The following is a 23,914-nucleotide window of genomic DNA, read 5'->3' on the forward strand; positions in this document are numbered from 1 at the left end:
ACTATGGAGATTTCTAAACAGCAGCATAAACACTAGCATTCCACTGTCCTCGTCAACAGCCTAAACTGGTTCATGGCTTAGTCCCTAACCGCAATACAAGAGAAGACGGCGGTGTTCGGTTTAGGTGAACGGTATGGGATTTTTTCTAATAGGTTTTTGGTGAGCTAACAAATACACGCACATACACATACAAAAAAAAATATATATATATATATATATATATATATATATACATATAAATAAAAAATAATAATAATAATAAAAAATAATAATAATAAATAAAGAGCAATGATGATGACATTACCAAATGAACAATACTGAGCTCTTTAGAAAAAAAGAGGAAAAAAAAGAAAAAAGAAAAAACAAGAGAAGAGATGTGGGTACTTACGTCTGGGTATTCTTTGACAGGCACAAACAGTTTTTCCTGCAGGTAGACCATGGGTCCCATAGGCTCGGGTAGCTCCAGGGGGTGTCTCTCCACAAGGCCATTGACTGTGTCGCTGTACATGTGTTTCCGCACTCTGTTGATCTCTGGGAAAACACACACAAAAAGACTGGTCAGTCAATGGGGGAGGGAATTTTTTTTTACACACGTCCATTTTTTAAATTGCTATTTGATGTATCGCTCCTATTGATTCTTTTTGGCTTTGAGGCAAAGTGTTAAGGTAAAGCTTGTTGAAACAAAAGAAAGAAAAACAGTTTGACGGGAGAATAACCAAAGTTGGCTTGATTTTGACAGCTAGCAATTATTCAGAGCAGCAGCTGTACACAATGGAGACAAGCGTGCTGCATAATGACAGGCTAAAAGGCCACGCAGTCCAATAGTAATCTGCAGGGATAGGTGGGGTGAAGGAAGGGGGGGGGGTCAGTTTGTGTGAGGCTGTGGAGGGATCAATGTCTGCAGTTGAAACACCCATTACTAAGTGAGACACACTTTGGTCACATGCGCTTGCTTGTTGTGCCACCATTTAAGCCATTTGGAGTTGAACCATGCAGGACATATGGAGGATTCCACATAGATTTGAAAGATCACATGGAATGACATCAGGGCAGTTGGGAGAGCTCTATATTAAAACTCCAGCAGGGGAACTTGACACTTGGCTATAGATAACATTTTAAAAGGACCTCCTAGTCTTAACCTTGCAATGAAACGCATTTGGAAGGTGGGTCAGATGTATATAATTATCCTATTCGCAGGGGGACACTCTGGAAAACGTTTAGAATAACAAATTTTTTGAGCCCCCTTTTATGATTACAGCTAGATAGCGAAATAATTCCCTAACAACTAGTGGAATTACCCAAAGTGTTACTTTGTGGGGGAATTCCAGCTTCAGACTGCGTGATTGATGAGCTTGTCGACAGACGGACGTGAACATCTGGCCTGCAGTTTTAGCAGACAACACCTCTGGGACGTATTCGTTTTGTGCCTTGGACCCTCCCTTATGAAGTCAACACTCAGGTATACAGATTCTCTCAGGCCCAAAAAAAACTCACATTATTGTAAAACAAATAGAGCGCAGACCTCTATTAGACTTTATGAGTATCCTACCTCCGCCATTGGAGGAATAACTTTAAATTGCTATTTGTATGTAAACTAGCAATTAGTCACTTTAAAATAAAAATAAAAATAAAAAATATTTGCTCAGAGCCTGGTTAACCTGGTTTTCACTTTCCCATCGCTATCTGTGCGGTTGTTAACGAGGGATGGGTAAAAAAGTTTGATGATGCTTGAGCTTAACTTCCCGCACAGACTAACTAGGGCTGAAACAATTAGTAACTTGATAACAAAAAATTGAAACTAATCCCTACCTAATAATAATCTGTAGAATACTTAATTAAAAAAAAAAAATCATATAAATATTGCCTATGTCAGCATAGTTGCGTAGCAATTTGCGTTACGCTGTCATCATAAACCAAAAACCCTCTGGCATACGTTCATCTTAAGAAGAAAATTTTAAGGTGTACAATTTGATGCCAGTCCAAGGTTTGCAACATTATGTACGTCCTTGTTGAACAGATTTACGACAAGCCTTTCCATAAAACAGCCGACTGCAGAGTGGAGAAATGACAAAGCCGTTTTCGGTGGCTGTTATGATTGATCGTTGCTGTGCACACGGCGGGACAGATGTTCCCTCTGCGATGCATGTTTACAAAAAGCAGTACGTTGCTTCTTCCTGAATGAAACCATTCCAAAATATTTGCAAAGAGAACGCAAAGCGGATGATGTAAAGAAAGCGATCTGTAAAATTGAACACAGATTTTTAAATGGTTTCATATAAACCTAAAAAAAAACAAGAGAAGAAAAGTGTGAAAACAACCACTAGTTCCCCCTCCCCGTGCTCCCCCGCCCCCTATTTCTATTTCCTCTTGCTGAAATGCCACATTAACATAAGGGGCCGTGCTAGGCTATCAGTGGAGACGTGTAGCATTTGACAACCCCTAATTCCAATGCGGGGAGTCTTTTCTGAAGCACCGCACTCACCGAAAAATTACCCCACACATCGCCAGAGTGACAAAATCGTTTGTCTAGCTGTCCGGCGTGGCAGAAAAGGCTGATTGTGCGAGAGAGATAAGGGAGGGGAGGACCCAAAGTCGCTATCATGGGAGAAGAAGAGACAAACGACAGACAAAAGGAATATTAGCAGACAAGGGCAGGCCATCCAATGTTCTTAAAACGTTGGCAGCAGATGGCACGATTCAGTGATACCTCAATTCTCCAACGCTTTAAAGCAGGGGTCTCAAACACGCGGCCCGGTTACAGTTGTCCCCACACTATTCTGATGAGTAATGTGTTTGTGGAATTTGAATTAAGCAGGAAAATATCAGTTTTTAGCCATCTAAGGGGGCAGCCATTTTGACCCGTACTGCCACCTGCTGTTGGTAATGGTAATTGACGTCACAGTGCCCATGGGCTTAGTATGCAAACGTCCAATCGGATTCAAGAATGTACTTACTACATCGCACGCATAGATGTAGACATACAGAAGGAATTAAACTCATGAGTCAAGGCACAAATGATTGTACAATGTTAAAAATGATTACCCGTCAAATCTTCAGTACCGTAAAGACTGTTTTATGTCTGCTGCAGCGTATATGGTAAATAAGGGTTTTACAATGAACAGGTTTGTACTCCGGAAATAATTATCCCAAATAGAATTGATCTCAATGAGGAATAGTTAGGAATTGATAGCGTTCCAACCTCGGAAGTTGTACTGTACCATCAACGTAACTGACCTGTTATTCAACTGAGCAATGTGCCACCATGACTTCCGCTAGCTGACTGCAAACACATACAAATACACACTGCTTTTCCTGTCAAGAGTTGTCTGTTTAGCTAAAAGGAGGGAGGCAAAATGCATACAAAGTCATTCTAATTGTCCACTTTTCCTGAGACAAAAGGAGAGAGAGAGGGGAAATGAAAATTGCCCTTGAGAGTGGTTATAGGGGACAGAGGAAGAAGAAAAGAACTGCTGAGCAAGCAGACTGCAGCTGTATTCACACTTCATTCCCGGCCCGCCGACACCCTCAACTTCTGCTAAAACTGCTCATTTTATTCTTATCTTTTTGTTTCTCTCAATTACTGCCCTATCGCCTCCAATCTGCAGTGACAAAAAGGACACGCCAGTCTGTGGATTCGATCTTTAACTGCAGTAGAAACCATTTCTCTTGGAATATTCTCAAAAGCGCATCATTAAACGCTCTTGTACGCCTGCCTGTAAAGTCATTTTTGGCAGTCAACCGTTGTGAGTTTGAAGATTTTGTTTATTCTGCCAGAAATGTGATCATAAACAAGACCGCGTGGAAGGGGAAAAAAATGAGAGGTTGAAATTAGGATGAAGTGAAGAGGAGAGTTGGAAAATGGGTTAGGGGTACTTTTTAATGCACCGGTCCCTCTCATCTATCAAAAGTAAACGCTACGACGGGATGAACTTGGCGGTACGGCGGAGGAGAGATCAAAGATGGCCTAAGTGATGGAGTGGGGGGCAGCCTGACAAAGGTAAACAAATTAAATCACTTACACTTGAATACATTTGACTCAATTTAGAGCACAGCGTTCGTTAAGACTAAATAAAATCCAAGCAGTACACATTTGTTCATACGGGTGCAGTAAGATGAAATCGTTTAACAACTTTTCAAGCATGCTGTATGAGATTCTCCATTCTCTCCTATACTGCATGTGCCGTTAAACCTATGCAATAAAAAAAAACAACAACCCTAAATTAAACAATAAAATATCTCCATTCACACATCCTTCATTCACTTCTATTTTTGAAGTCACAGGACTCAGAAGAATGATGGCGATATCAAGATAACATTGTGAGCTTTGCATAAATGCCGTTATACCTTGCTACCCATCGTAAAATCCAAGAGGAACACTAACGAACAAATACTGTAGCGCTGTATGGCCTCATTAGGACACGTAAATTCCACTAAAACTGCAGAAACTGTTGGAAATCCAAAGAGCTTTGACTTTGTGAGGCAAAATATAGTCATGCCACCACATTGCCCTTGTTCAGGCTTAAAAAGGGTAATAGTACAGTGGAAATGTTTGAGGTGCACCCAGGTTTTTTAAAAAAAAACCCTGGTCAATCACAGACACAGGTGAGGAACAAGGCTTTTCACTTAGAAGTTGCACACTTCACCATCACAAAGTCTGTGGCTACGAGAGGATTGGGATGTTTAATGCATTGGCGCGCTGTTATTCGCGGCACGGATGACTTTATCCCAGACAACACTGCACTTGAACAGTTTAGGGGTTTGACGGGCCGGGCGTGTGAAAGACGGGAAGTTTCTTTATTTAATGCAAAGAGCAGAGTGGTAGTGTGTGCACTGGTGGAGGTGACTGAGCCGTGAAAACGTATGCATTTCTGCGGCTTATCATCCATTCACAGCTGCCTTTTTCTTCTCCCCATCCTGCCTCTCTCTTTATAAGGATTTCTCCCACCCTCTGTGCCTGTGTCTTACTTTTACTTTGCTAATCATTGATTTAACAGTAGACCAGACGCAACTCTTTGATGTTCACGCACAAACTATCCGGGGCCCTTAATGAGTGTGATGTTCTATCAGCGTAGTTAAGAACAGCATATGTATCGCAGCTCTTACAAGGAAAATCCCACATTAGGTTGCAAAGTTCACATCCCTGGAGTTTGCCGTCGGAAAAGTTTGCGTTGGCGAACTTTGATGCCAGCATACTGTGCTAAAAGTCTGTATTTCATGCAATAGTAGCAGCCTACAGCAAATGTATTAAATAAATGTTTTGATTTTCACAGACCAAGGAGAGAGAAAGAGTATGATAAAAGACAAGTCGGGGATGGGCATAATTAATGAATGGATTGTCGTGACATGCCTTAGTGTGAATGTTTTGATTAAAAGGTAGAAATCGATTCATTAAGAAAGGGATCTCGCCATTATCTCTGGATTACAAAGCACGATAAACGGACCGCCGACGCGCTTCTACGACAAGGTATGATGGCGTGTTATGACGTGTGCATCATTCATTCATGCGTTCATTATGGTGGACTCCGACTTTTTTCTGGTTGCTATGTCCATCCATCCATTCATTATCAGAACCGTGTATCCTCACAACATTCATATAAATCAGTTGTGAATGATGTTTGAGGCAGGAAATCCGGGTTGGTTTTAAATAAAGAGTTGCCCGACGCGGCGCTAGCTAGAAGCTAGGCTAAAAACACCTCCCTGGTTACGATAATACCGTCTAGTAATTGCTTATTTTCATACACTTTTATTACATTTTTTTACCTTTGTGCTGATGGGAAATGAAACTAGAGACCTCAAGAAGGCTATTTCAACATTAAAACAAATAAATGTGAAAGATTTTAGGTATTTTTAAATTTGGGGCAAAAAAATATTTATTGTAGAAAACTATAAAGAGCTATAGTATTTACTTGTTTAAGTTTCCATTTAGCTTTTTCAGACTTATTGATAACCTTGGGAGCACCCTGAACATTGTGTTTGAAATTTACATTTTGAAAAGTCAAAAAAATTTGTTCAATAAACATTTTAAAGCATTACAACAAAGTCAAGATTTGCATTTGTATTAAATAATATATATTTTTAGCCTCCCTTTTATGGAAAATGAAAATCCAAATATCAGTTATCGGCCTCCTTGACTACTAATAATCGGCATCTGTATAGGCCCTGATAAAAACATATTGGTCTGTCTCTAATATTTGCACCAATGAAGTGCATCACTGCATCCCTAATAAGTACTAATTGTAAGAACCTAAAAGCCAAACAAAACTGTTGTCGACCAGAACAAATTCTATCAAACCGTAGGAGGTTCTGCTGCACTTATTGAAAGTTGAGTTGTTTCAGTGAACATACGGAATTATGACTGACACACGTAGTAGCTTTGCTATACTGACTCATCCGCGGAGTTCATGAATCCAGACAATGATGTGGATAGAAGTGCTATCCCCACTCCAGATGGAAAAGCCTAAACGGCTCTAGACAGACAGAAAGACATTGCAGTTTGTTGGCACACACGGAGAGAGATTTATGATGCGTGTATATGCGAGTGTGTGTCAGGGATTCTCCAAAGGCATGTTGGGTGAAAAGCTCCGGCGTCAGGTATTTAAGTACGTAGGCCACTAAATAAAAGAGTGGAGTAACAAGGTTTCCGGATGCGCTCCTCTGGGAGCAAGGTGAAGAAAGTAATAACGTGGGTGGGTACACAGCAAACAAGACAAAGAGGAAGTGCTCTCATCTGGCCTCCCTTGGTAATAAATGGATGCTTTGGAAGAATAATGCCAATAACAATCAGAGGTAGCTCAATGTTTGTCCAACTCTATAATGCAGATTTGCATTGAGTGTATACAAAGCGGGTGTGTGCATGCATATTGCAGCCAACTAGCCCCAGAAAGCAGCACTTTACGCTATGTGATCATCAATAATGAGGCTGAAGCAGGCTAAGAACACACGCACACACAACACTCCACTTTAGTTCAGCTGCAGTTCAAGCAATGCACTGGAATGTGTGCCCTGGTACCAACTTAACTAAATGTAATATATATAAAAGCAAACACCCAGCTTAACATTAAAACACCCACATATCCCAGCTAATGAGCTGTTGTGTTTGAAGGCAGGAATCCCTCGGGACCAAAGCCAACGGAAAAAAGTGCCTAAGAGAAATATCTGTTAAACAAATATCGCAGGAAACTGGCAGGAAATAAAGAGTCACACCTCATTTCTTACTCGCCTCACTAACCCAGGCCTCATTGTGAGTCTGGTGACACAAAAAGTGAAGGAAAACAGATTAAGGATAGCCAGCTGATTTCTATTATAGTTTCTTTCTCACAGAGATCTTGAAAAATTGTCACCCAAAAGGGTTTTGGCTTTTAACACATAACGCAGCAACGCTACATCTCACCATCACATAATTAGATGCGCGTGATGTACAAAAGTCTTACTGAAAAGCAACAATTTATTTCAACACAACAGGGCATAACAATGAGTGTCGCCTGTTAAACTATAAATCCCAATTGCCTGGTCGGCTTCGTTAACCTGGCAATAGCTTGATTGATATCAAGAGAGTTCGCGCCACAATATCAATCTGGGACTGCTCCACTGTGATTTGCTCGAGAAAGGCGGGCGGGACATTCTGGACAATACTTTAAGCTGATTGGACGATGCTCGAACTTGTGCTCGTCTACCAAACCTTTTGTTTTGACCAATCACGGCAACGAATTTGAATGTTGTCGTCGTCGTAGGAGGACAAAAAGCACAAACGTCTTTACCAGCTAAACGCACAAAGCGCCTCTCGCTGTTCTTCAAAAAGGATACGGTGAGTAATTCTGCAAAAATACAACTAATTGCAGCGTCCATGCATTCGTCCACCGGTGTCGCCATGTTAGGTTTGTTTGTTCCCCACGGCTTCCGCACTTTCGTGACAGCTGAATATCTCGCCCCCCAAACACAATCTTGCTTTGTGATTGGTCCAAACCACTTTTACTGGGCATGGTACAAGATGTATTCTCCGGAATTTGTGGACTCACAAATAGCGCAAAAATTCATCTTGCAAAGCAAGGTTACGACTTCGTCCCTCCATTCTGAGTGCTTAAAGAGAACAGCAATGTGAAAAATACAGCCTTTTACGGGTTGCATAACAGCGTTTGATTAAAGAAGAAAACAATAACAGTACATCATAGCATTTTGTGTCTAGTCTTGTTCAATTAAACAAAAGTGTGTTCACCACTAAGCGACAGTCGCAAATTAACTGTACGGTTGCAAATTAATCAGCCTAAAAATCATAAATACAAGTAGTAAACAGATGAAACTGCTGACTTTGCAAACACGTTTATAGCGTATACCCTGAAAATAGCACTGGTACAGATAATGCGCCAGTTCTGTTTATTACTGTTTTAGGGCTGCAACTACCTAATATTGTTAGAAACCAGTATTTTATTGATTGCTTGGATTTCCTACAAGAAACCAAATCAGGGAAAGCTACGTTGGAATCGTCATCCATCAACATCTAGTGAAATAGAATGAGTTGGATTGAGTTGTAAACATCAAGACATCAGGCATCGACAATTTGCTGCCCTGTGACTGGCCCGCAGAGAGCACGTCTTCGAAAAGCAGTGTAGTGTGTGGGTGTGATGGCCTGGCCCAGAAGAGCAATCTGCAAAGTCATTAATCATAGGCCGTAGTAAATGCACAATTTCTGTGGGTGTCAGTGCGAATGCATGCGGGATGAGAAGGTGAAAAGGCATCTGGAATGTCTTTGTGGCGGCAGTGACTATGTGCTACAGCAGTGTGCCACGGCATTGGCGGTGTGCTGATTAAACCAAGCATGCACACAGACAAGGAGAAGCAATGGAGGAAAGGCAAAGATGATGAAAGACAAACATGACATGGTGAAACACAGCGAGGCTCGCACTGAACAAAAGCACATTGAAGAGCAGCGCCGGAAACTGAAAAGGATGCTCAAGAAACAAAATTAGTCTTTATTGGAAAGAAGTGCCTGTCTTGTGTATTGAATATTTCCAAGGCCTCTAAATATAAAAAAACACTTTCTTTCCCACACACATACTGTTCTCAACAGCAAAACAAGTGCCTTGCCATTAAGACCCCACGCTAAAATTAGCACTCATCACATTCGATCATGCGCAACCTCTCTATGGAGGATTGAGTTCTGGCTATGGAGGAAGGCAGGCGGCTCAATGAGCCATAGGAGTGCCAGTTTCAAGCACTCAGTGGGGTCCACCATAGACTGAGGTAAAACTGTCAGGGAAAGCCAGCTCCACAGTGAACTGTGACGTCTTAATAGCTCTCGAAAATAGCAACAGTCATTACTCTCTGGTTGCAGAGGGGACAAAGTGTTGCCTTCAATGCTTTAAGCCTCTCAAGAATTCACTCCCTGCAGTTCTTTTACCTTTACACTCTTGTGAAACTACAGGGGAACTGGGAACATTCAAAGTTGAATTCTGAAGCCAACCGAAATCTCCGTGCTATACGACGTATAAGCCGTTAAAACTTTCAAATATGGCAGTATTCAGAAGAGGTAATTATTGTATTCATCGTTTCTGCTACAGAAACGCAAAAAAAAAGTTTAGTAAACTTTTTACTGGGCTTTACCACAGTCAAGAATTTTCAGCCAAAATAAGTATAAAAAAAAAGTACATTAAAAAAATCATAACAAATTACCGATTGGATCAGAAGATGGAGCACTATATCTATTTTTGAAAACGTGTATATTTACTGTAAGCCTCTTAATTCTTGGTAATTACACCATGAATGTGAACAAAACCAATTCAGTTCAGGCTGATGCGTTCAGCAAATATCTCCTTGGTGCACCTTTATCAGTGGCCAGAACATGCGGCACAGCTCAAACGTTAATGCACGAGAAATGCAAACTCAGACCTCCTAACGCATGCAGATAATTTAGTGCTGTGCAAGTCAATAACAGGGGAATTGTATGTAGAGTAAGACTTGTAACCACAGCGGTTGTCATTTAACCTCAAAGAGTCAATGTGTAAAATCATTGTCTTTGTAGTGTCACTACTACGCAGTATTTACTAACAGTACTTGCCAGTTGAATCGGGTCGACAAACAAAAGCAAGGCTAAAGTGGAGAAGCGCTACTCACTTCTTCTTATTTGAACCCACTACTACTGTCAGTGCTCGTTGATATACACACAAAGCACAAGCAACTACAGACAAAGCTGCAGCCTTGGGCGTTCTCTTGCATTTCCACTTCCAAAAAGACCACCCCAAACACACAACAATGGCTATGTTAAATAAAGCACAGGATGCACACTGTAAGCCCCGCCATGTGATGTGACAATGTGTGATAAGGAGGAGGAAGAATAACAGGATGAAGACTCAGGATGCGCGCTGATGGGATTGGAAGAGAAAATCGTGTTCACGTTTTCTGTACGCTGAACTAAAGCACTGAGGAATGTTTTCTGACCTGTGGCACAAACGCTGAGATGGTGTCTTTCTTTCACCGGGTCAGGGGTGGGGAAAACTACAGCCTGTGGGCCATATGAAGCCCGAAAGAGTATTTAGTCTGGATTGACGTGCAATTCTAAAGCCAAGCTACTAAATGCATCCCAGTTGTAACAACATCTGCACATGGTTGGACCCCTTTGGTTGGACAACAATGGCCGGAAGGGTCCAGCAGTCAAAGGGAGAAACGAAAGAAGGGGGGTGAACTCAGAATGTGGATGCAGGTGGCGAAGATAACAGCTTTGCTTCCTGTCTGCACACCAACAACAAATTAAACCTGCGGACTAAACTTTCAAAAATTGGGGTCGATACTGCAACTCCAGCCCTTGGGTGTCTAATGCAGATTGCAAAGTGGAAGAAGTCAAGTTTTTTACTGGAATCCATACCCCTTTTTCCAGAATTACACCTAATAAGGTTTTGAAGATCTGGTTGACCCAAAGACAAGTTCATCTAGGTATCCGCAATTAATTTGTCACTTTTCCATTAAGAACGACTAGTGTTTATAAGGGGTCGTAACTCTAAAATTGATTGTTGATCAATCCTGTACTGAAGCAAACCTTGTGCACTACTTGGCAGTGGAAACTACTTTGCGTTCAATTTGTAGGAAGGGGCTTTCTTTCAGACTAAGTACAAGAACTCTGAGTCCTCACTAACTCATACCAAGTAACAATATTTGATAATGCCATCACATTGTTTAAAAACATTTTTCGGAGCATGGCACAAGCTTTACTAAACTATCAATTAGACGCATCACACTTTTAAAACAGCAGTTGTGGTCTCTCCAAGGTATGTCTTTAATTGAATTTCTTCAGATGTTTGATCAAATTGCTTGTGTGTTGAAAGTGCTAGGCTTCATTCCTCCTCTTGACAATTTTGCAGGCGATAATTTGCATTCAGCTCTGGTGTTGTCATCCATGTTTACCTTTAAGTATGGCTTGCATGGCTCTATAAGCTAGACGTACTGTTTCTGTTGTGTGCACCTTGGCTTCCAGGAGCCAGTGCGGTGACGCATGAATTTAATGTGCGGATATGAAAGAAAACACAAAGAAGACTGATGTGAAAATCTGCTATAATATGCCTTGACTTGAAGATGAAGCCATGTGTCTGGATAAATACACAACGTTTAAGTCTGTACGGTAGTTTTATAGGACACTTTAATTGTGGGTGTCAAACTAATTGAAGCAAGAACTGGTCGTGATCAGAGTATTTGATCTGTTGTCAGTGCATACGATTGTGATTATTTTTTTTTTTAATGAGTGCAGATGCACAATATCGGCGCCAACACTGATACTGATATGATAACCCTTAGCTACCATACAGATTCAACACCGGCATCAGAACAGGTGTTTAATACATTCAGAGACTATCCAACAGCAACTAATTGTTCCGATTGTCCGGCCTTTACAGGCACACTGCAACAAATATATTGCGTCAATCAGACAGCGGTTGGTGACATTTAATTGTAATGCTTCGACAAATAACGCCGGCAGCCTGCCAAAAAGTGCAGCACAGAATGTGAGCAAACATGACGGAATGGGGAACGAGCGCATTCCCTTCATCCCCTCTCATTACGAGGGAATGAGGTCACTCGATTACTACATGAACGCTTTGAGACAAAAGCGAGGGGGGGCTGCCTGCACCTTTTGCAATTCGTTTTAAGTCGTGTTTTGCGACAGATACAAAATAGCACGAGCGCAAGGGTAGACATTTGCTCCTGAATAGTGAGGTAGCATGTCAACCGCCACCCGCAGACAAGTGTAACGATGCTTCATTGCGTACATCTTGGTGGCCTTAGACAGAAGACAAGTTACATCACAAGTATAAGTGTGAGCTAGCGCTGTGTTTTGCTCCCCGCCCTCCCTCATTACAAGGCCTGTTGAAGCCTGCAGCTCCTGCTCCTGCCTTTAGGTTCTAGTGTAACAGATACTTGCACCACAGCGTTTACACACCACTGTGTTTCTTTAATGTTAGAACTGAACTAAACAATCGAGACATACTACCACACAACATATTAATATGAAGCACTACATCTAACGGTCTAAAGCTAATGTTAGCATGAGTATTGACCATGACGAATTTACTCAACCAGTTAGTAAAGCGGCATCAGGAAAGTGCCTCGAAAAATGTTAATAGCAATCTATGGCAGTGTCTACATGAAGAGGTATAATATCCTAAATCAGGGGTTACCAACATGGTGCCTGTGGTCACTGAAGTTCAATGAAGATGGGACATTGTGATTTCCGAGGAAGATTGTAGTTGTCATAATTTGAAAATGTAAACATGGAGATTTTAAGAAATGTTGCGTAATGGTGTTCAGCAATTGAAAGTGATTATTAGTGGGAAATCTTTAACATGATCAGTTTCTTCAAATAGATAAATATCATTAATTAATAACCAGGGGTGGTAGAAAAAAGGTATTCAGCAATAGATCGCGATATTACAGCGCGCAATAATCAATATATAGATTTGTATCGGGATTAATCGGTATCGAATTGTGACCTATGAATCGTGATACGCCAGGTACCCTTAATAACAACTTTAATGTAATTTCCCCCCAATAACGTATATCAAACTGGTACACTCAATACCAAAGAAGTAGCTCTCAGCTTCAAAAATGTTAGTGACCCCTTCCTAGAAGAAACTATAGTTTTGCTGAGAACTGCTACAAACTTGTTTGGAGTGTGCTAAATAACGGTTGCTTATTGCGAAAGGGAAGGCTATACATCCTCGCCTCCCTCAATTAATCTTCATCTCTTTTGTCTGGTGGATCAGTTTTGTCTAGACTGGGGTCAAAAGTGCCGTTTCATAATGTCAAAAAAAATGACATGCTGAAGAAAAACATAAGAAACCCTTTTCACGCTCAAGGTTTCACCAAGTATTATTTGGACACGAGAGCTTTGCAAATCCGAGAGGGAAACTGCACACAAGATTGCAGACAGCGTGTTGTTCTCGAGCAACATTTAAGCCTGCGAGTGATTGTGTCAAGAGCCACGCGCATCGCTAGCATCCCAGAGCCCGGGCGGGCGAGCGCTTGGGCTGATGCGAAGCGACAGGCCACGTTGCGGGCCTTTAACGTCACCACTGGTCCTCACATGGATGAGGCGAAGGAGCCTCGGGGCAGAATATCTCGCACACAAGTGGAGAAATGGGGCTGCAAAAAGAAAACATATGGAAGGAAGAGGGCAAAATGAAACGCAGAGGAAGAGATGATGAAGAGACAGATGAGTAAAAAAATGGGGAATGAGAGTCGTTACGGTCGACGTGCAAATGTTAAAACAAAGACAAAGCCAGGAAAATGAGTCATTCTCTTGGGACAGTGATTGTCTTCTTTGGAAAACATGATGACAAGGACGGAACTTGCCATGTGTCGAGCGGTATAGTGCCCACCAGCTGGTACAGGGGAGGGGGGGGGGGGTGAACATGACGGAGTAAATACAATCTAGGAGCAAGTGATGGGTGAGAAAGACGAATAAGAGGTGACAGCGAGACTAAGTCCATCTCTGGATAGACTTTAGCACCTTAAGGTGTCGACAGCATCTGGCATCTTGACAGCTTGCGCCAGCGCACACCTGTCCAGGCTGCAGCTCGGTGCTTAGCTGCGTGTACCTTTGTCTTGGGAGACAAATTTTGCTTAGCTACAGTGGAACCCAGAATCGCGTTGAAACTGTATCAAAAATTGCCTTAGATGTCATCAAAATGTGCAAAGTTGGTGCATCACACCCAAAGGTTGTGTTTTGCTTTTTTAGAACACTTTTTCCAAGAAAAAAAGACAAATAGACACCATGTGATGTAAGTTTAGTGTTGCAGGCAAGACCATACCAACTGAGACCAAGACAGTATTGAGACCAGGGCGTCGACAGACGCAAAGAAAATCACGCACAAAAAAATAACAAAATGACCCGTATCTTTTTTACCATTATGTATGCACCAAAAACAAATTGTGCCGTTTTTTTTATTTTTTTTTTATAAATAGTACAATGAAACAAATCTCAATTCTAAGCAAATTTGTGGTTTTACATCATCTACAAATTATGCAATCATACTTATGTCATTTGACAAAGAAACCTTGCATTCTGCGTTTCTCACTGATCTCAGTAGTACTGATCAACCAGTCTTGATTACAAAAAAATCTCGAGTCCACCCTGTCCCAGACCAAGACACGAGTACAAATGCCTATGTTTCTGAGACAAGACTGGGTCACTTAAAAAGTGGCCTTGACTCGAGACCAAGACCGATCTCGAAAGCTACAACACAAAGTAAGTGGACTCCTTTAAGGCAGGACTCCAGTGGTGTCTTGTACTTTTGTTACAGAATCTTTTAGTGTCATGAAAAGGTAAACATACCATGTTATTCCTGACAGAATCGCTTAATCTGTAGCTTGTCATAACATGTACCTCCTCCAAAGAAATATTTACACCAGACAGTCAGGAGCCGATGCAATCAGGCACAGTCCATACTTAACTTGTTTTTGTGACGCCTTCAAACTGCTCTGACCCATGAAGCAATGTACAACAATTTGAGCATTTTCCTCCCTTTCGATCAAATTGGTCAAAGATGACGGCAGATCCTCATGTAATCCCTGATTGTGACATGAAACTGAACACAAACAAAAATTAGCGGAGTCACTAATTGTGTTGTGCCGAGCGTTTGTTTACAATGTCCCAAGTCATTCACCACAATATAAACGACGGGCAGAGCTCGTTACCAGAGGTGTGAAATTCAAGCCCAGAAAGTTAAAAACCCTGCCCCAGTTTGACTTTAGCCACAGGTGCTTCTACTCAAACGGCAGGTAAACAAGCTCCCGGGAGCAGTTAGTGTAGAAGCATCCGTGGCTAAAGCCAAACTCTGGCAGGATTTGTAATTTCTGGACCTGGATCTGACACCTCTGCTTGTCACCAGCCAACTAACTGTTAGACGAGCTTTTCTTGCACCTACTCTTGCTTCTTCTTTGTGTTTTCCAGCCGCCCGGAAGGATGCCATGCGGCACCATGCTGCCTCTCACAGGTCAGTGTTGGTACTATACCAGACCTCTGGTTTGGGGGACGAGACTCCATTTTTGAAGGAGATAGCGTGTGGTGTGCTTGTTGATCGTCGAGTACACCGTAAGAACAGTAAGCACTCACCGACTGATTTTTCCTCAACAATGTCGCTAATGAAGATATTGCAAGTGTTCACCCCGCTTTAGCAGAGATGAACATGCATAGTTGTGTGCCAGGTTGTGGTAGATAAGACATCACTTGTGTGCAAGGACCCACAGCCGTGTCTGGCCAAATAACGCACAAAAAAGCCCATTGTGTGTGTGTGTGTCATTGGTAGAGGGGAGGAAGGCTGGGACTCGGGGTGGCGTGTGGAGCTGAGCAAGGGGTCAATAACCTTCCCCATAGCTAACAAGATGACCTCATTCACATCACATGGGAGGAATTCTTCCCCTCCCACAACTACCACAATCCCACTGTTCTTTATCATACTTAATATCTTCCTTCGCCTGACACGCCTCCCTACTTTCGGTGAGAACAAGTCATCGAGTGAGTAACTTGGGCGAACTAACTTTCATAAAGAGCAACAGATCTTGGCTCTTCTTTCGATGTCACAAACTGTGCTAAATAGGCTGTTTGTTTTGCCGATTAATGCCGCTTCATATAACCCCCGCCCCCTTGTTTTTTCTGGCACTACAATCCCCCTGCCCCCCAACATCGACATTGATAAGAACGTGCAGCTCTCAAGACGACAAACAGGGACATGCAACAGCAGCACTGGGTTAAAACTGCCACGTTTGCGGTTTTTAACTGATAAATGGCAGCGTTTTTCGTGCAAAATATACGTTTAAAGGAGCCACTGCTTCAACCAAGTATTTAGAAGACTAGCTTTCAGAAAGCAGTTGGTGTTTATGGGAATAGTAAACATTTTGGCATCTTCGGTCAAACATTTAATGAATAAAAGAGATAAAAACACCCCTTTTAATACAGATTGTTTACCTTTGCGTGGTCAGTTTTGGAACATGCATTTTACTACGCACATGATGTTTAGTATTGCAGCACAACAAGACTGCAAGACAGGAGAAACTGGTGTAAAACACAACAGTCTGTGCTTTGCAGCTGCGTGTGTGATGGCATTGCTGAGGCAGAGAAGACCCTGTTGCTGCCACTGAAACATTGCTGACTAAGTACTGTACGGGCGGGACCGTGGATTAATGACCTGCGTGAACACAAAGTGTGCGCAATGGGAGAAAATCTGCACATGTTTCTCTCTAGATATCACTGCAAGTGGTGTGTGGTGGTGCAGGCGTTAACACAAATCTATAAAGAAATGCTGGACTTGCCTATGTAACAAGCATTTGAATGAAGGTCTTGCAGTTGAAGTACATCCTGACCATTACATCTACAGTGTATGAACTTTCTCAGACGGTTTGGAAGGATAACAGGTTAATAGAATCTTTGTCCAGTCACCCAGCAACATTTTTATGGTCAAGTTCTTGCAATCAAAACCATATATTTCATGACTCTAATTTTTTTTTTTTAATAAGGAGGGCATTATCCAAAATGAACCAAGGGTATCTCGTCCAATCCCTTTTGTCGAGATACTGCAAAGGAACAGTGAAGGGAAAAGGAGTAACAACTCCACAATCCCACTGGTTCGTTCGTCTATGCTGAACCAAACAATACCGTCAATTCCAGGCTTTGTAAGAACTGCGGGGAGTCAGTCTTTCGTCCTCAGTGCTTAAGAGCAATTTCCAAGGTGGCAGTCACGCTAGAAAGTTTTTCACACACTATGTCAATTTCATTCAAAGCAACACTGTGGAAATCTAAACGGACAATGTCGAGATGCAGTCATTGCAGATATAAAGCTTGTTAAATGCAGACAGCCTGTGGAAAAGTAACAAAATGAAAAAAAATACAATTGCCACGACAGATTTTGAGCTTCAAGACTATTGTTTGACTCCAAGACAACTCCAGTGGAAGTCTCAAGGCTTTGGTTAAGATAAGCATGGAATGTTGATAGTGAATCCAAATACAGTCCAAACACAGACATGGATTAAAGCAAAATCACACAGTACTGAGCTTGATTGACGGCCAAATTGGACTGACAGCGTTACCAATTGAATTGAAAGTAAAGCAATGGATTGCCCCGAGCAGAAAAACACGAGATGTGACGCGGTGGCACGGATTTGAGACGACCAGATGACAGCAAGGTTACAGTGTGCGCCGCTTCATATTCAGTTGACAGCGAGCTACAGACGAATCAAACTGACGCACTTTCCGTGCCCCCCGCGGAAGAAGGTGACTGCCACCCCGCATGCTCTCGCCAGGCCTCACAGAAAAAACACAAGCAGCTGAGGACAGGTAAATTATTCATCTTTGATTTATCGGCCAGCTGAAAGCGAGCAGGACGCCACGGCAGAGGCTTCCGAACCACGGGGAGGCCAAAGTACTGAAGACTCTGGACCGGGATGAAGTCAGATTAACATAGAATTTATCTGCCATATGACAAATTTAGAGAACCATTAGTGGACTTTTAAGTAGCTAGGAGTTGACATGCTGTGAAACACCAAACACACATGTCAGCGTACATTAAATACCCATGGTGAAACCTGCCACGAAAGAGAGCGCAGCTGTGCAAAACAAACAAATATGCAGGAGGTTAAGCAGAAATTCCATAGCTGTTTGCCAAAACTTGTTTCCTGAGTCCTCCACTGTTTCAGACGCGGAGAAAATTAATGCAGCCAGGGTGGGCGGGTAACAGCGAGACAGAATGAGCATTCAGTTCATTTTTTCTCCCTTGCCTCGTTCCTAGGATTAAAGGGGAGGAGACAGGAAGTGGTGCCAAATAGTGTGATTCACATTTTACTGAATTGTTACACACTAGAGTCTCTGCGACTTAAAAAAAACAACGTTAGCTGAAGATGCTAGGTAGTGACTATGATGGAAAAAAATGTGGGAAGGTGGTCCCAGTAGTACCAAGAACAAACTGAACTTAAAACACCAGATAACAGACAAACAAACCTGCGGATGAGAGCCTGCTTCATTATGCAATCTCAATTAGCCAAAATGAAATTGTAGCGACAACTCCGCCATGGCGGGAGAGGGCGGGCGCAGAACAGGCATCGCTTGTCACACAGATTCCCAAAGAGGGAAAACAAACCACAGGCTTCTACAGAGTCTCAAATTGTGTCATTTCCTGTAAGTGTTTTTGCAATGAGACGCAAATAAAAACGGAAGAACATTTTTTTTTTTTGCATGCTGACATGACGTTAGCCAAGGACAGGGGGGTGGATCAGCGGCTTACAAGTAAATACAAGTTGTATTCTTGTCATAATATTAGACAGGCAGATGATCACGACTTGTGCACAAAATTTCCTTTAGATTACTGAGCAGTCAGCCTGATTGTTGTTGTGTTTAAAGCAGAACAGCGTTTAGACGCAGGCAGCCTGAAAGACGCTCAGAGACAGGAGGCAACCGAGCAGAAGCGGCGGTGGATAAGGAGGCCCCAGCACTCGTAGGATTGAAGCCCGTGATAAGAGCCCGGAGCTGATGTCGGATGACTTTATCACACAGCACCTGCTGGGAGGTGCCATCGCCGATGCCGGGGCTCAGAGCGCAACAGGGGCCAAAGCTCAACCGGGCCACGTGGTGGCGCTCAGACCCCTAGGCGAGGGAAAAGGGGAGTCCCGCCTTCATCACCAACAACTATGCTTCAATTACACTAAAATAGCAACTGTGTGGAATAGATTTTCTCTCACTGTATCAGAAAAAGCAAGACTTGCTTTTTTTGCAGTTTCCAAATATGCAAAGAAAGAACAAGTCTGTCAAATACTCAACAGCACACTGTGGTCCAACTGATCTTGGAATGGATTATCAATCCAACAAAGCAGGAAATTGACCTGAAATTCCAAGGGAAATGGAATATAAAGGTAGAATGAGAGTCCACAGACCAGGATAAGACAACTGCTCTCCTGCTTTCTAGCCAACATGTTCTTATTATTGCATTTACCTGGGTGATGTTTGAGTACGTGCCCTTTGACAGGGGAAACACTGATAAGCAAAAAGGGAAAATGAGAAACCATGATAGAAGAACTGAAAAATGGACTCTAAGATACAGGGTTTAGTCTAGTAAAGTTTTACTATAAACAATCATACTCGTGTGCTCGAATGTCACCAATTCGTTACCTTGGAAGTATTTCAAAGTCTGCTGCTTTTAGGGACTATTTAAGGTTTCATGGAGACCACAGACCAATTAGGTTTCCGTGTGGACCACACTTCTTAAAATATTGGTATCAGGGCAACACAGGGGCGCCAGAACAAGCCCAGCACAAAGCCCCCATATTCGACTTCAACAATAGCAGCTTCGGCTCAGTAAACCGGCGCACAGAATGGCGCTCGTTAATTAAATTCCAGCTTATAAAGTGGTGCTTGGGGAAATGATGCAGAGGGGGGGCAAGGGGGGGCTTGATGGCGGATAAAACAGGTTTCAACTTGCGACGATGGCCCGGCAAAATATCCCCGATTGACTCGTTCTGTCAGCCTCTATTGGTGCACTAAGCAGCGCGGTGCTCTATCCTAATAGATACTGCATTGATTGCGTGCGAGAGGTTAGAGTGGGTCTCTTTCGGTGCCGAATACACACAGTTAACCTAGAAAATGGGCTCACTCTATCGAGGTGGAGAAAACGATAACAAGAGTTGGAGCTAGATGGCAGCAATAAGGGGCAAAGCTTGTAAAAGAAACAGCCCCCCCCCCCCCCCAGGGAAAGTCAGAAAAAAACAAGCAGGCAATAGTAGAGATGCAAAGGCGAACGAGTGGCGCCGCACATTGCGTCGCGCCGCCGCGGCCCGCTGTGCGAGTCGACAACGGCCTACGAAATCTATTAAACAAACACATCTAAAAACAATCCCCTGGGGAGTGGTTTGCTTTGATTAAACAATTCAGAATCAATACGAGTCTTTGGATCATGATAGAAAAATGCCGCAAAAACAAAAACCTATCCGCCCTTATGCTCTGCTAACTTACAACATCCTGCTCTTCCCAACATCACTGCCTGTTATTACGGGCTGTCTTCTCCTGCCAAGTGAAAATGCAGCGATTTGAAGCTGCCTGTTTGCTGGCAGGCTGTAAAGATAAATATTTTATTGTGTTTTTTTTTTTTAACCAAAGCAGGTGTCACCTGGGGGAGACGAACAACTGGAAACGGGCCGTTCCAAAGGGGGGGCCCGGGTCTGTCAATCTGCCACAATGACCTTGAGGCACTACATACATGTCAGCAATAAAATGGGTGCGCGTGGACGGGCGTCCGCTGGAGCAGGGTGGGAGAGGGCGGGGTCTGCTTTTCCCCTCATCATAGTAGCAGCTGTGGAGGCATGCACTAAAAAAAAAAAACGGGCAGGCGAAGCAGGGGAATTCACGCAGCTGTCAGCCAGCCTAGCATACTTCAGACCAACACTTTCAGAAAAAAAAATCCGTGAGATTCAGATGTAAGTAGTTAACTAGTTGGTGCTCAATATAAAAACAAGTCATTTCGCCATGGGGCGGGGCCCTCCTTACATCAGAGCCCTGGCTTGCGAGCAGAGGCCCGAATGTCACACCAGGACGGCAAGCCCCTCGACGACGGGGGCAAGAAAAAGCAAACAACCCCTAACGGGATCCAGACGTTCCGGCCTCCTCGGCACTGGGGTGACTGACTTTCATAGCGCGCACACGTAATTTCTGGCGCTGGGGTAATATTTGGCTTGGTGCTGTGGAAACCCCTCGTAAACCTCACCACGTCTCAAGGGGGGGTGAAAGTGAGGCTTGGGAGTCGTAAATGCGGCGTCATTTATTTCCTGAACAAGGTTGAAGAGAACTTTTTTTGTGCATACAGTCCACCGTGTTCCACAAACATGACAATGTGGTTGTAAAACTGAAAATTATTCTAAGACACATAAAAATCTACGAGCAAAATTGTGTGCTTAGTTAGCTGTCCCACTACAACAACTTCAAAACAGCTCAAGAGGACAGGTTTAGGACCAAATAACTCTTTGAAGAAGATAAACTACCCAGAACTAGTCGGCTAATTTAGGAGGATTTGGATTCTGAGTAAAAGGCAGAGTCCGGGAAATGACAAGGCACATCTGGACATTATCAACTGCTTCTCAAGAAGTAGGCCGTGGGAGGTCCGCACACTTCTGAGTGCTAACAGGTTGTTGTTATATTGGCCGATACAAAATCAACAATATATTAATAAAATTGTCAAAGTGTGGTCAGTTATTGATTTGAGCAAAAAAAAAAAATCGCCTTCATACGAGCCAGGCAAATATACCACTACCCCATCAGTTACTTAAAAAACATACAATTTAGCTTATATTATGTCATCTTCTCTTTTAGCAGCGCAGTGATAACTTATACTATTTAAGTTTGAGTGTGTGGAGAGGTTTTCAATTTAGAATCACCACGAGAAGGTATTGACCAAAACACTCAGGCGAATGAAAATCTTTTTATGATAAATAATACAGTGAAGAGAAACAGTATGAACCTTGTTACATTGTGCAACTTCTTCTGTAACTTTTGCTTATCATCCACCATCTTTCAGGGAGACGAGGAATCTGTGCAGACCGGTTTAGCTCCTACATACCCGAGCGCCTACGCAACCCGGGCAACGCTGGAACTATGCTCGTTATTTCCGGACTGCGTCGTGTTAAAAAAAAAATAATAATTAAAGAATGAAACGGTTAGGTGGTTTTGTGTATTTATATCGTATGCGAATGTGAAGCTGTTTTAATACCAAGAGTCACCGTCCGGCGTGGCGCTTCAATCACGAGGGGGCTGTGGCGCTCTCTAGTGTCCCCTGCTCGGTTACATAAAACCCGCGTCGCCCTGCCTCTCACACCGGCTTAGGTTGTTGATACTACCGACATCGGGCTCCCAATAATCCACTGTTGTGTAAAGAAAAAAAACACGCGCACACACACATCACAACAACGAGCCAAGATGGCAGGCAGGCATGTTTCAGCGCACACAAAAAGCCAACGTTTGGGTATTTTTTTTATTACGGCGAACGGCGCAGCTAAATGGAGGAAATAAAAGCATAAGTAAAACCTCGCTTGGCTTCATTTGAAGTCGCAGTTGGCGGACGAATGCGGGTAGAGAGAAGAAGGAGAAGTTGTGGAGGCTTTCCAAGCCTCGGCTGGCCATTGTTTGGGCAAGACGCACACAACATTCCTCCGCGGTTTGAGCTCGCCCGCTGGGCAACAACTCTCGCAACGTTCCAAACAACTCAGAAAAGCGAAAATATCACACTCCACATCTCCGTCTAGTCCAATATCCCACAACTGGCTGTTTGTAACGCGTTTCGTGTGAGAAAAAAAAACAAGAAAAAAAAGTCGAGTGTAGTGGCTAGCTTGCAAATGTGGCTAACCCCCACAAAGCTAAAACTACTGGAACATGTGGAACCAGGGCCCCGGTTAAATGAATACCACGAGCCTCTTAAGTGACCCAAAGTTCATATTAAACGCACTCTGGAGGTCGTTAAATCGCAAACACGCGGATGGTGGCGTGTTTAAAAGTGTTTGAACCAGAGTGAGAGAAAGTTTTTGTCTAGTCACAAAGTCAACAATACTAATCTCTGCCACTCAAATAACACCAGCCGCTCACTACACTTCTTTGCAACATGTTGCAATTATAGTACATTAAAAAAATATATATATAAGCGAGGAAGGATATGGTTAGTACGGGTGTTTTTTGTGTGTACGCATAGCCAGCAGAGTGGTAGTGGTCACCCAGCCGAAACGGTGCGGCCGCTTTACGTCGCCTCCCACCCTCCCCGGTAAAACCCACCACCACGCCGCTGCTTACCTTCATCGAGAAGCCGCTCGAGGTGCGTGAATATGCCGCAGAGATTGGGCAAACTGGTCATGAGCTTCTTCTCGTTCAACAATTGCATCAAATAGTCGGGACTCGGCCTCGGTCGCTCCTTCACTTCGACCTCTCCGACCATCATCTTTGCGGCGGGGAGAGCGGAACGCGAAGCACCGCCGAACACAGAATCCTTCTTTTCGGGGGTGGGTGGGGGGCGAAACGAAGAAAAGCGAGAAAGGGGTAAAGAAAAAAAACTTGCGGCTCCCTTGATCCCTCGCTTTCCTCCTCTCCTCGTGAGAACAATACTCTGGAATGCCCCCCGTTTCCCCGAATAGTTGCAGGCTCGCTGTGTTCGTGTCTGAGCGGCGGAGGAGGGGAAAAAAAGAAAGCGTTATTTCCTTTCGCTCGTGGAGACGGTGTGCGCTCGGGGACGTTCGATTCCTCCACTGTAGGCGCGAGGGACTGTTCCACCGGAACGGGTCCGTCCTTCATCGCCTGCGATTGGCCGGTGTACTTTCATTGGGCTAATGGGACAGCCAATGAGCGTCCGGGGCTGAGGCCTCTAGAGGCGGGTCCGGCTCGTAGCGAGGATTGATTGATAGGAACGAGGGCCAATCGCAC

General features: G+C 43.3%; 1 protein-coding gene across 6 annotated transcripts in view; it reads right to left on the reverse strand.

Annotated features, from left to right (window-relative positions):
• The window catches only part of qkia (QKI, KH domain containing, RNA binding a), a 74,883-nt gene extending 51,122 nt beyond the window's left edge, over positions 1-23,761 (reverse strand). For 3 of the 6 annotated variants that reach the window (XM_086094196.1, XM_086094197.1, XM_086094195.1), the window contains exons 1-2: positions 23,291-23,761; positions 389-531 (exon numbers count right to left, since the gene is read on the reverse strand). In XM_086094196.1, the coding sequence (XP_085950322.1) occupies positions 389-531; positions 23,291-23,435 (288 nt within the window). In that variant the 5' untranslated portion in view covers positions 23,436-23,761. The remainder of the gene's footprint in view (positions 1-388; positions 532-23,290) is intronic. The other 3 variants (XM_086094201.1, XM_086094198.1, XM_086094200.1) reach the window with 2 other exon arrangements.
• Between the last annotated feature and the right edge of the window lie 153 nt (positions 23,762-23,914).

The sequence above is a fragment of the Leptonotus elevatus genome, chromosome 14 (genome assembly GCF_054856555.1).
Source record: "Leptonotus elevatus isolate MCC_2025b chromosome 14, RoL_Lele_1.0, whole genome shotgun sequence".
NCBI lineage: Eukaryota > Metazoa > Chordata > Actinopteri > Syngnathiformes > Syngnathidae > Leptonotus > Leptonotus elevatus.